The following is a 13,617-nucleotide window of genomic DNA, read 5'->3' on the forward strand; positions in this document are numbered from 1 at the left end:
CTTCTCATAGGGTGCGTCTTCGCGGCCGTGAATACTAGCGATGCTATTACTAAGGTCGGCCGTAACCTGGAATGCAGTGATGCTACCGGAGTTACCGCTGATAAAGGCTGTGGTTTGGTTTGGTTTGGTTTGGTAAAAGTTTATTTCCCAAAGCAGGGGTGCCGCTGTTGGAATCAAGCGTTCCAGCAAACTATCCATGATATGATCATTTTCCAGTATGACGTTCACCAGCACGCACCCTAATACCCGCATTGTAGTTAGCACTTATGGATTAAAGCATATATCTCACAGTCACTCCAGTCTCGTCATCGGCCCCAGCTACGCCGGTTGCGTTTGAAAATTCTTCGTACACAGCGTACTACGCAGGCAGCCGCGTTTAGGCCTAGTATGGCAGGGATCCGTATCCGAATAAGAGACGTTTATTGCTTTTTTGCTCCCTTGACGTGGAGTGAGGTCACCGTTTGATATACATTTTAGAATAATTAAGAAAATATTAGAAAAACACACACACATTCCGGAACTCAAATCAACCGCACTTCGTCATGCACTGTGCTTGAGCAAATTAGGCACTTATATCTCCCACACGAGCACACAAGCGCCTAGTCCCAACGGTCGCTGTCGTTCTCACAACATCGGCGCAGATTATGTATGATGATGATAATGTTCTCGAAGCGCCACCATACAGAATCTGTGCTCTATAGCGCTGGAGGAGGTTAAAGGCACTCATAGGAAAATATTAGCAAAGAAATCGATAGCACGTGCAGACAAATTAAATAACTAGATTTTGCTTTTATCTGCTCTTCGCCTTACTGATTCCTCTGCGCACCTTGTAATTTAAGTTTTTTTGTGTGTGTGTTCCCGAGGAACACAATTTTTCATCCAGTACGTCCTGCATAAGGACCTGCGCATTTTTTACAGCAGAAACGACCCAACACGCGCTACATCTCTGAAGACAAAGAAGAACAAGCAGCTTCTTGCGGTAAGGACTGTAGTAAGAAGAGTTACGCCAGCGGTGAAACGTGAGTCGGCTAAGTATTGGGCGGCTGGTCCTCTTTTTCTGTTTTCCCCTGCGCATTTGGTCCTGTTATCGTGTTGATAACGCTCGCGGAGAGATTTTAGCTGTAAAGTGATGTCTACGCATTCTCCCGGCCAGGAGAGCTCCCCTTGGTTGACTTTCATTGTGTCTCATGATCTACCTCTGGAAGCATTCCAACGATTTGGCGTTCGAAACATTCCTGTAGCGCTGGTACCGAAGGATGGCGGATTTATCACAATCACTAACCCTGGGCAGCCTCTTCCCTGTATGACGCGATTACAGAAGTGAGGCAGTTTGGACGCGGCGGGATACTGTGTCGATCTCTAGACCTCAATTGCGTTAGAGATCTGCTTAAATGCAATTCATTTGGATCGCTTCAGGTGAGCAGCTTTATCCCTTCTCATCTTGCATTCACAAAAGGACTGGTCCGAGGAGTAGACTCTTCTCTAACTACAGCTGAGAAACTCGACCTTCTTTGGGCGGCTGGTGTGGTAGCTGTGTATCGTTGCAGCCGGGAGGTTAATAATACGCGGGTATCAACAGAGTCAGTGATTGGCACATTTGCGGGAACTTCATGCCCATCAGAGAAAAGCATATTCATTGATCTTTCGTGTGGATCCTCTTGAATCTAAGCCACTGCAGTGTACTAATTGCTGGCGATATGGCCACAGTGCTCGTGGTTTAAGTCCTCCATACGGTGTTGCAAGTGTGGCAATGGTAATCATTCGTCATCATGTGCACAACATAACGACAAATGCTGCCTTTGCGGTAGATCCCATGCTGCAAACTCTTTGGAGTGTTCATTTCAAAAAAGTGGCTTCAAATTCTAGAAGTAATAGACAGAAAACGCTGTTCGCGTCGTGACGCTGTAACAGAAGTTAAAGAGTGATTGCATGGTTATGCAGGTGTGTCAGCCCGATCAGGTGTGCTTCTGGATAAGTCCATCTCAAAGGCGATAATGACTGCAGTGGAAGCCTCAATGACTAAAGTGATCGACCGAATGGTTGCTACTGTCACAGAGTGTTTTTCTAACGTTCGGGCAGTTCTGCCAGCGCAAGCCCTGCAATCAGGAACAACTCCTGTCATAGCAAAAATGCCTTCGGAAGGGTCTCAACGGCTTGCACTACTGTTGCTTCGGCTCACCGGACTACTCCCCAGATGAGGATTGAGACATTAATTATTAATGACGCAGATATGGTGGAACCAAATGCAAGAATTCTAAAAGGGTGTGGGTCTCCCATCTCCAACCACTCTTCTGCGCGGTCGCTACCAAAATCAAAAATATCAGCATGCATCAAAGCCAAAAGAGAATATTTTGGGGCAGGCAGTTGCCGCTGTCCTGATTTCGCAATCATAGGGGCACTAAAAGTTATCCAGTGGAACTGTCGTCCAATTCTAACAGCTTCAACAGATTTAGTTTACATTGCTTCTCAGTATAATTCACATATAATTGTTTTGCAAGAAACTTGGCTAACAGCCGATAAGCATTTCTATTTACAAAATTATCATTCATTCCGACAAGATCGGCAATCAAAAGGAAGAGGTTTAATTATATTTGTCTCTACAAAGTTCTGTTACAGGGCTAAGATTTCTTTCCAGCTATATTCTCCAGATTATCGGTTATTTGCCATAGACCTTGCATTTCCAGAGCACTTTCTGTTTTCCTTAGTGAATGCTTATTTCCCTAGCGGTGTACAAGGTACAAAACCTTTAGATCTGCTATTAGTTAGTTGTCGGAACTCAGTTCTTCTGGCTGGTGATTTTAGTTCACATCATGTGTCATGTGGCTACAATACAGCTGCGGCAAGCGTCTTTGGGATTGGGTAACACATACCTTTTCCTGTAGAAATTCGAGTTCAGCCATTTTGATAAAAAAAAACACACTCAATCTGTGTTTTATTTAATTTTTACCTCTCCCAGCCTTTTTGTTAATAATTGGTCGACACTTGATTGCGGCACCTCTAGTGACCACATTCCGATTGCTTTTGATGTTAATTGCCCTGTAACCCCAGCGATTTCTCAGCTGCAGACAATTATTAACTAGAATAATTTTCAGTTAACGTTACGCTCTAATCTTGAGGCAGTGACTAACACAGATGAAGAACAAAAATCAAAACGTTTATGATCGGTGATTGAGGATTGCCGTAAGAAGTCTGAGATCTTGGTACGGAGCTCAAAGGGAATACTTAAGCTGTTTGGTGGAATGCTGATAGTTCCCGAGATTACAGACGTAGAAAGGCGGCATGGAAAAAGCTTCTCCACAACCAGTGCCCGAAAAACTGGCTGATTATAAGTTCATTGCTGCTACTTTTCAACGAACAGTTGCAAACGCGAAGGACGAGTATAATGTTAGGCATTTTGATTTCCTGTCGAAATCTGGCAACCGGACTGCTCTTTTTGGTTTTTTACGCTCGCGCAAAAAGATTCTGCAGGCACAAATTCTACATTCTCTAATTTTGAATCCCCATGAAGCAATAAAGAGAATCGAAACAGTTGCCAAAGGACTGGAAAAGGGCTTTTCGTCTACACTTCCTTCATGCTCGATATCTGTAATGCCAATGAATCCAGTTATGATGTCAGTCAGTGCACGTTAAAGAACCCCAGGTGGTCGAAATTTCGGGAGTCCTCCACTACGGCGTCTCTCATAGCCTGAGGCGCCTTGGGACGTTAAACACCACAAACCAATATTAACCAAACCAAATTTTCATTCCTGAGCTTTCTCCTAGAGTTATGAGATTACCAGCCGCTGCTCCCGGTCCTGATTTAAAGGTCCACTGAAAGGGGTCACCAAGGAGGATAAACAACGCCATAACACTGTTAGTTATTAAACCACCCATCACTCTCCCGCAAAAATGTTCGATCTAGCTTCTGCAACACCAGAGATATCGGCGATTAAAAATGACCCTTCCAATTTTCCTTCTCAACTCGTACGCCGAAGGGAGCCATAAAAAAATAAAGAATACAAGCAAGTTCAAAGCTCCGCCCAGACATACGTCACTTCGACGAACTTCCGGTTGCCGTGCGCTCGCTCGCTGGCGTACTCGCGTCAACCCGTCCTCGCTCGCACACGCCTGAGTTCGCCAGTTCGCGCAGCGACGGTTAGTGTAACCGCGAAACCGTGGTTACCCTAAGTTACACGGCGGACCAAACCATGGTTACACCACTAACCGCGGTTATCGCAAACCGAGCTTGACGACCTCGGTTTGCGTCGTTAACCGAGGTTATGACGGCGTCTGTTGACGGAAGCTACTCGTCGGCGCCCGAGTGCGCGAAACGTACGAGCGGGTCTGCTTCACAAAGTTATTCATTTGCCCACTGTATCACGTTTAAAGATCGGTGTATAGAATATGGTGCCGCCCGACGTCTTCGATTACGGCCGACAGCGCAGCGACTGCGTACTAAAGCCTTGTCTTGCCTGCAGTGTCATTTAAACGGCTTGTTGCTGAGCAGAACGTCACAAAATGCGCGGCCTTAGCTATGAAAGTACACGAGTTTGCAACGCTTGCAGCACGGGATGCCGCGAGCAGGCTGAGGTACGTTACACAATTACCGCGGGGGTGGGGTGCGCGAGCGCTGCGAACGACGGCGCCGTGCGTGACCGTCCCTAGTCGTCGCTAGGCCTAAATTGTTTCGCTTCGAAGCCGCGGCGGTCGACGCTTTGGAACATTATCAACGCTGTCGTAAATCGTCTACTTATGAAACTGCCTTATAGTGTATCATTTCCTGCCATACCAAAATAATTATAGGATTAACTCTGCCGACGCATAGCTAGTACGAGCAGATCGGATCAGCCGAAATGCACCAGCGGCAGCTGGCTTGAGCAGAAACTAGCTTGTATCACGGCTATCGCTCTTACCAGCAATTTGCTGCTGGTCAGCGACCCTCACGAGGGCTTCATACTTGATATTCGGCTCAGTATTCCATACGCCAACAAATTTTAGCACGCTTTATTTCTGACATCGGTGCTAACGATCCGCCGTGTCGTTCGCGAACGGTATGCGGGAGGAGGGGCCACAGCGGCGGTGTTTACGGCGGTCGAGGAGGTGCTGCCATCGTGCGGTGCTTGACCGTGCTGTTGACGCCTCGTCGGACGACACTCCGGTACTCCTGAAACCGCGTTATATAAATAAGATATTTGTAAATGCAGCTTCGTTCTGCCGTCCTTGCGTCGCTTCGGTTGTTGTACTTAATGGGCAATGGCCACCTAACCGATAAGGGCGGCTAGCTCCGTAACAGCCCGCACAGAGTTCGAGCAGCGCACGAGTAGACGACTTTCGTAGCTACCGGAAGTGTGCCCGTGACTTCATGGCTGCAGTGGCCGCACCGAATGGCAGCTTCTAACAAGCCTTGCCAGTCAGCTTACCCGTGACGTCACAGGTCAAGGAAATAGTTCCATGCGACACCGCCAAGCGACATTCTCTCTGCCTGCGAATTTCAAAAAATGCTGTTTTTAAAAATTAATAATAAATCGCTGGCTTTGTTCCAAGGAGTTATACTTTGCGTTAATGCTCAAAAGCATGTATTCTACACACTCAACACGTTTGTCAGTGCTTTCATGGGGGCCGTTTCCGTGGACCTTAAACTTCAAAAATGTTAAAAATTCTTTTTGAGGAGTCACTTGACACGTTATTAGAGCTAGTAAGTTATTCCATCAAACAGGCTTGGATACTCCCAGAATGGAAACTTTCCAAAATAATTCCTTTGCTTAAGAACAGAGGCGGTGCCTTTTCCATAGATAATATTAGACCAATTGCATTAGCATCAAACATTCTAAAATTGATTGAAAGAGTCATACTTATACGTATTTCGGACTTCAGAATCAAGAAAATATCCTCAGCTCTTGTCAAATTGGTTTCCGTCAAAAGTGTTCCATTTGGAATGTGCATGCTGACCTCGAGAGTCGAGTTCTTTTAGCGCGCCGCCAAAAAATGCACGCTGCTTTGATAACGCTAGATATAGCCAAAGCCTATGATAGTGTTGAACAAAGCACTCTATTGCAAAAATTGAAAGCTCTTCAGTTTCCACATTATTTAGTAGCCTGAATATCTGAATTCCTCCAAAACCGAGAGTTTTACTGTGCATTAATTGGTGTTCATTCTGGCAGATATAAACCAGCCAGGGGAGTGCCGCAAGAAGCAGTCCTCTCACCTGTGCTTTTCAACATACTACTCAGCTCAATTCGAGTTAATCATGACGTTCGAACTTACCTATATGCAGGGATTTGCGGCCAGTACGTGTACACTCACACCCGTTTATCATCTTTTGTAGTGAACGCCCGGCCAGCGCACCTGCACGGCTACCAGAGACATCGCTTGGGAACGGTGACGGGTCTTCGTCGACACGTGGCGGACTCATCACCACCGATACGCCTTGAGCATCGCCTTTGGATCACGTGCGGGACATCACTGACGCCTGGTGGACGAGGAAACCTATAAAACGCGCTTACACCGACACTCCTGTGGGATTTGCGGCCAGTACGTGTACACTCACACCCATTTATCATCTTTTGTAGGTGAGGTAGGGGCCTAGCGCCAGCTTTCTGTCACCAATATTGTGCCGCAGATCCCCTAGAAGCGTCGATTGTGCAGTGTGTTTCCGGTTCTGTCTCACGTAAATAGGCCTGAGTTTGTAATGGGTCACATACCGAATACGAATAGGCCGTTTTAGCCAGAAGCAACGACACAATGATGCAGAAAGATCGCAGAATTGGGTAACCGCTATTCTTCTTAACCGCTGCTGCCCTCGAAGCAGAGTTATTGTTGTTTTCTTTTGTCTTGCTAAACTTTTACTGTGCTGTGGTGATGTGGAGACCAATCCGGGCCCCGAAAAGTACGGCCAAATTCTCGAAGCCTTGAAAGAAGCCACTGCCTCGCGAGATAAATTTGAAAGGGATCTTCAGGCCAAAATAAAATATATTTCTACAGGAATCACTGACATCAAAAAGCGCCTTTCAAAGGTGGAATCCGCCTTGGAGGGCCTTGAAAATAACGAAAACGTAGTTGAAGTTCACAGCTCAATAGATGACCTTATAGTGGAATGCAAGTGCCAGCAAAAGGGCCAGGAAATTCTGGCTGACTTTTTGGATGACATCAACAATCGGTCCCGTCGGAAAAATTTAATTTTCAATGGTCTACCGGAAAAAGACACAGAGCTACGAAACATCGGAGGCAGTCGTGGTTGACTTCTGTAAGGCTAATCTTGGTGTTGATATCTGAGATATCGAGCGCGTCCATAGAATTGGCAGCCAAAGAAAAGAACATCCCAGGCCACTGATTGTTAGGTTTGCTAGTTTTAAAACTAAAATCGAAATTTTGGCAAACGCTTTTAAGCTAAAAGACGTAACTGATAAGGTATAAATAGAAGAGGACTTCTCACCTCGTGTCCAATTCGTGCGAAAAGAGCTCCGTGATTTCGCTCGCGAAAATCGCAAAGAAAAGGAAAATATGCGCCTTTCATTTGATAAACCCTTCTACGGCAAGAAAAAGTACTGCTATGATTCCGCTAATGGCTGCATTCGTCAGATATCAGCACAGGTAGAGGAGCCATGATGGCAGAATGCTTCGCCACATCGAAACGCCCAAGCCGCATTTTCATTACTGTACGGAACTTTCGCAGCATTTTCAATAAACAGGATGATGTAGTAACCCTCACACACACTTGCGCTGCGGATGCAATTGTAGGCACTGAGACATGGCTTACCCCAGATATAGAAGACAAGTAAATCTTGCTCTGAAAAGAATTTTTCTTGTATCGAAAAGACCGCCAACTCAGAAGAGGTGGCGGCGTTCTAATCGGCGTACGGAAAAACATCAGCACAAAAGTTATTGATATTGATAGCTCATTGGACACTACGCTCGTGATTGGTGCCTGTTACGGACCTCCTGATTATTCTCTGAAATTCGCTGACGAACTGTGTGACGTATTATCACATGTGCAAAACCAGTATGCGAATGCACCCATTTTGTTAGCCGGTGATTTCAACTTTCCTCATTTGCTGTGCCACGACACTCCGACATTAGACGAGCGCCTCCCGAATGAATGCAAAGACTTTCTTAACTTATTATCACTGTTTCAACCGACACAGACTGTCCTGACTCCGACGCGCGAAGATGCCATCTTAGATTTAGTTCTTACACACATCCCGAAAGTAGTAGTACGCAAGTGATAGAGCGCATCAGCGGCCATCATGCAATTCACTGTTTATTCAGGTCTTGTACACGAAAAAATCTGTACGCGAAAAGATTATGATTATGCTTATTGTGATGATTATTGTGATGGCCTGAACAGCGAGTTTGAAATGTTTTGTCATTTCTTTTTGCAAAGCTATAAACGTTTTACTGCCTCTGAAAACCGGACTGCATTTCGAGATGAACTCTAAAGACTACATGAAAAATTTATAAAGAAAAAGTGCATTTACATAAGAAATGATCAGCCATGGTTCTCTAGAGATATAAAACGTTCCCTAAATAAAAAGTAACGGTTGTTCAGCAAAGCTTCACGTAGTCAGACTGACGCTGACTGGTCCGAATATTTAGATTTTGCAAGGGTATGCGAACAAGAAATTGAGAAGGCCAAAGACAACTTTTATAACACTGATATGCCAAACTTTTTGCGTACCAATCCACAAAAACTTTGGAGGGTCATCTCACCTGCGTCTTTGAGGCAACTTCCGAACCTTAAACATGATTCTGGTATTTCTTTAGAGCCCGAGGAAGTTGCATGCGAACTCAATGATTACTTTTGTAGTGTTTATCAGGACGAATCAACCACATGTTCACCTAGCTTAAGTCCTCTTACTACAACTGTCATGCCTAACATTACCATAAACACAGGTGTCCTTAAAACGACTGAACGGTTGCCATCGTCCTGCAGCCTTCGACCTGATAATATCACTGCTAAGCTGCTAAAGATTACAAAACTCAATTGAGCACAAATTCTTGCTTGCATTTTTCAGCAATCGCTTGACAAAGGACACGTTCCAGATGACTGGAAAGTTGCCTACGTAGTTCCCGTGTATGACAGGTGATAGGGATAATAAAACTAGTTATAGGCCCATATCTCTTACATCTATAGAGTGCAAATTACTTGAGCATATTCTATCTTCCCAAATGATATTTTCTCATCTGTGAGAACATACATTTTGCTAACCAGCATAGTTTTCAGCGTGGGCGGTCGTGTGAAACCCACCTTCTTGAGCTAACCACAGACATCCACTACAGTGTACAAAATTTAGAACAGATAGATGTCATATTTATTGATTTTGAAAAAAGCCTTTGATCGCGTAACACATAAACGATTATTACTTAAAATGAGGCACAATAACATTAACAGCACAGTGGTTAGTTGGGTTGAGGAATATTTAAGCAATAGGCGACAGGCCGTTAAAATAGAGCATGCCCTATCTTCATTTCAGGTAATAAAATCCGGTGTACCCCAGGGTTCCGTCTTGGGGCCCAAATTATTCCTGATCTACATAAAGGATATCTCTTAACATTACTTCTTCGCTCAAATTGTTTGCAGATGATTGCGTTATTTATCGCTCTGTGACTAACCTCACCGAATGTTTATAACTAGAAAATGACCTACGACGCCTAACCAAATGGTGCTCGAATGGCAGATGACTATTAATATTAAGAAAAACTACACTTGTTCTTTTCACAACACGTAATCAAGCAATTTACTACACATATACGATCGCTAACCTAGCCATTGAGAACACACCCAGTCACAATTACTAGGTAGTATACATACCTGTCAGCTAACCTGTCTTGGAACACGCACATTGACTACATATTAGGGAACTCTTACAAAACTCTGGGTTTCATGCGACGGTCATTACGTCATTGCAACAAAGACACTAAACTTCTTGTTTATAACGCAATCATACGGCCGGAACTCGAATATGCCTAGATTATCTGTAATCCTTATCAATCATACCTAATAGCTAAACTTGAATCTCTGCAAAACAAAGCTGCGAGTTTTATTGCATGCAATTATTCCTCGTATTCTAGCATTTTCTTAATTAAGCGAGAGTTAGGTCTCCGGCTTTTAGAGATTACGCGAAAAATTAATCGCATAATATTTTTCCACAAGCTTTACTATAACGCCTCAAATTACAGCATCGAGAAAATAAAATCGGCCACTCAAATATTTCCTCGCCGCAACCATGATCACAAAGTGGAACCTTCTCTTGCGCGAACAAATTTGTTACAGTCTTCATTCCTCCATCTCTCAATTATTGAGTGGAACGATCTAAATAAAAATATTCTTTGCCTCACGAACCATGAAAAGGGAATATGCCGATAGTTTGGCAGAAGAGTCCCTCGATGGGCACGTATTATCTATTTTCAAGCGACAGCGTACATCACCACAGCGAGGTTTCGGAGAAACGTTCTATAAAATATGAAAAATTGACATCTTTTAAGATCTCATGACTACCTCCACCTAAATTATTCTTGGAATAGAAAATTAGGTCATTCACGGCAACTTGAGATTTCTCTAACAATTAAGGCTGCGATGCCGTATACCAGCTTTGAATTTCCATCTTTACAGGTCTGGTTTGGCACTGTTTCCCGTCTGCGCATTTTGAGGTGAACAAAAAACATTAGATCACTTTTTATTGTTTTGCCGCCGCTTTACTACGTTGAGAAAACAGTTGATGGAAAGCCATTGCAACAGCTTGGCCTTAGTTTAAGTAGCCCAATATTGTTATCATTTGGCGCCACCATCCTTGGGCACAGTCAATGGTCTGTTTTTTCCGCCATGCAAACTGTTTTACTGGAATCAAGTCGTTTGCCTTGCTAAATATTTAAACGTCACTTGTTCTATAATTGCAGTGTCAATCTCCCGTGTGTGTTACCACTTTTTTATTTTATATTTCATTTATTTCCATTTTTTTCCTCCTTTCCTCTACCCCTCAAATCACTGTTATTTTTCTTTTCATGCAAGTATACTTCAAAAATGTTCTTTGCTACCCATTTCTTGGCCGATCCCCCTCTGTGGGTATGTGCCATATGCTATTTGGTCAACAACAGCAAGGCTTCCTGGTCATTTGAATGCACTCGATTGTTGCATTAGGATACTGGTGTGTAAAATTAAATTTTCTCTCTCATCTCGCATTTCAGGCTCTAATTAAGCTTAATAACATCCACCTGTGAATGCGTGCCGTAAGGTGCTTTTTAATCGGCCCTTCCAAAATCATGCTTTAGGCATGGTTTCATGATTAGGCTTTTCATAGCAAGCAAGTAGTTGCGTAGAGGTTACACACTTTAGAACGTTTTTGATGCAATATTCAAGAGTGCTGCATGAAGTTCCGTAACAAGAGCTATATGCTTTATTGAAAAAGAAGCTGCTGTTGAAGCCTACATGTTTAATTAAGGGAGCTTGGATGAATGAAATATGCATTGTAAATCATAACAGTATGTCGGTGATTTGGAGACTTCAAACCCAGTCAGACTAGAAAGATTTTGATATTATATCTTGATCTTTTCATGTTCGTTTTAAAAATAATACTCTAGTTTTTACATTGTGTGTGCTAATTAGCCTTGAATCCCACTAGCAACAAGTAAAACCCAGAAAGTGTCTAATTCCAAAGAAAAAAAAAAACAAGATCCATTTCTTTACTTATCTCACACCACCGAGAAGCTACATAGTAAATATTACACTTGTCCGAAAGGTTTCGCAACAAACATCATTCACAGTTACGCGCGACGCAGCAAGCAATCGGTAACCTGGTAACAAGAATAGCAAAAAGTATGCCCGTTTTTTCTGCGAATTTCTTTTCCCAAGAGTGAAGATACAGGATACCTTTTGAGCATCACCCTTACTGTGGTCATCTAGCAAACGCCCTTTAAATCAAGAAATCTCTCCAACTTCATTCTTTCGACGTTGCCTCGACAAACGCTATTTACACTGCACAGGCAGTTACGCTGAAGCTAACTTCAGTGTTACGTGTGGCGTATGTGGTTAACCACGACACGCAAACATTATTATACCTCAGGTTGCAAACAAAAAAGTGTTCAAAATAGCTTCGGTGCCTGACCTCGCTATACATATGTTCTGGGCTCAGGCTATCGCCGAGACGTAGCACATCATGAACCTACGAGGTAACGAGGCGACGGCGACTACCCCCGGACTACCCGTCCAGACGAGCGGCGGTGCCACAGAAACGACGGAACCAGTGTGCCGCATCTGTCAATGCGGGTCTGAAGGCAGTCGGGACGAAGGACCGTTGCTCACTCCCTGCTTGTGCCGGGGGTCGGTCGGTTTCGCGCACAAGAAGTGCCTGGAAGAGTGGCTTCGTCACCGGGACGCGGACCAGTGCGAAGTCTGCCTGCACCGCTTCACCCTGCGTCGCCGATTCGCGGTATGCCGATTACGACATTCAGGAACACACTGCTATGGGTTCAATACAGCCTAGGCGTGTATATATGCGTTTTATTCCTGCCTCTTAGGATATCACGAGGTAACTATAGAATAGCGCAACTACCTTCAGCTTAATTGAACTTGATTATAACATTTACTAATGATCAGAAGGAGAGAAAAAAGCATTTTACGAGCTTGTCGGCTTTCCACTAAAGTGAACATTGCTGTCGAAGATAGTTTGCCGCAATTTCTTGAGGGAGGGGTTGCAAGGCTCTTCAGTTATACTGCGCACGTTTAAGGCACAGCACCTGTTCAGTCTTATTTTGCCACGCTACTTCGGTCTAAAGTAATCAATATCCAGCAGATTATCAACCGGGGCATAGAGCAAGCGAACAGATGAACTTGTGAGCTACACTACACTCAACAGTGCCTGATCTTTCTTGATATTGTGGCGCGTAATCAATCCTGCAAGAATAAATGCAAGATCCAACCTTAACTGATCGCGTGAATGCCGAGCGGCAAAAATGTTTTCTATTGAGGACAGGTCTAAATCTCGAGTTGGCAAACAGGCTACATCTGAACTATCGTCACAGGTGAACGCAGCCAAGCCTATTCTTACTTCCTACAACAGATGCGTCTTTGTTGCTATTAACCATTTCACCTAGCATGTCTTACCAAACGGCAAGGTCATCCTTTGAATTTTTTTTTCATTGACAGCCACTGTGGCACTATTTCCGGGATCCCAACCACCGGACGGACATAACCCGCATGGCGGTGAACATGGCGTCGTGCGTGGGCGACATCATAGTGCTAGTCTTCGCCTGGTCCTACGCCACCAGCTTCCTGGCTAACGTGGGCTGGCTCACATACCTGTTCATCGTGGCCGTTCTGCTCTTCCAGACAATCTTCTGGATCACCGTCGAGTTTGTACGAGCAATGTACGCAAGCGCACGATTAACGTTCGTGAAACGAAAGTCCTCGTAACTGCTACTCCCCCGCAAACGAAAATTATAAAGCAGAGGAGAGGCGTCTTGATCAAAAAACAATTCAATTTCAATTTAAATTAATTTTCCAATGTGCACATGAGGAGGGTAGAAGGAAAAAAAAAGCAGAAATTGAGGCCATTACTATTCGTTATTAAAATTTTATCTGTATGTCATAACAAAATAGATCCGAACAGGACATCAGCAGCAAGTAGGGATGAAAAATTTCAGGAA

The 13,617-nt window shown here is 44.1% G+C and overlaps 1 protein-coding gene across 1 annotated transcript; it reads left to right on the forward strand.

The window, feature by feature from the left end:
- The first annotated feature begins 12,128 nt into the window (after positions 1-12,128).
- On the forward strand, positions 12,129-13,617 carry LOC146195057 (E3 ubiquitin-protein ligase MARCHF3-like). The gene is made up of 2 exons (XM_084596707.1): positions 12,129-12,401; positions 13,118-13,617. The coding sequence occupies exons 1-2, from the start codon at positions 12,129-12,131 to the stop codon at positions 13,382-13,384; spliced, it is 540 nt and encodes a 179-aa protein (XP_084452833.1). The 3' UTR covers positions 13,385-13,617.

The sequence above is a fragment of the Amblyomma maculatum genome, chromosome 3 (assembly GCF_055883805.1).
Source record: "Amblyomma maculatum isolate TAMU_Amacu chromosome 3, ASM5588380v1, whole genome shotgun sequence".
In the NCBI taxonomy this organism is placed as follows: domain Eukaryota; kingdom Metazoa; phylum Arthropoda; class Arachnida; order Ixodida; family Ixodidae; genus Amblyomma; species Amblyomma maculatum.

Bases quoted from the DNA above. Each gene is read 5' to 3' on its own strand.
- LOC146195057 (XM_084596707.1), top strand. From the start codon at position 12,129: ATGAACCTACGAGGTAACGAGGCGACGGCGACTACCCCCGGACTACCC. The intron at 12,402-13,117 runs GTATGCCGATTA...TTTCATTGACAG, and splicing joins CCCTGCGTCGCCGATTCGCG to CCACTGTGGCACTATTTCCG.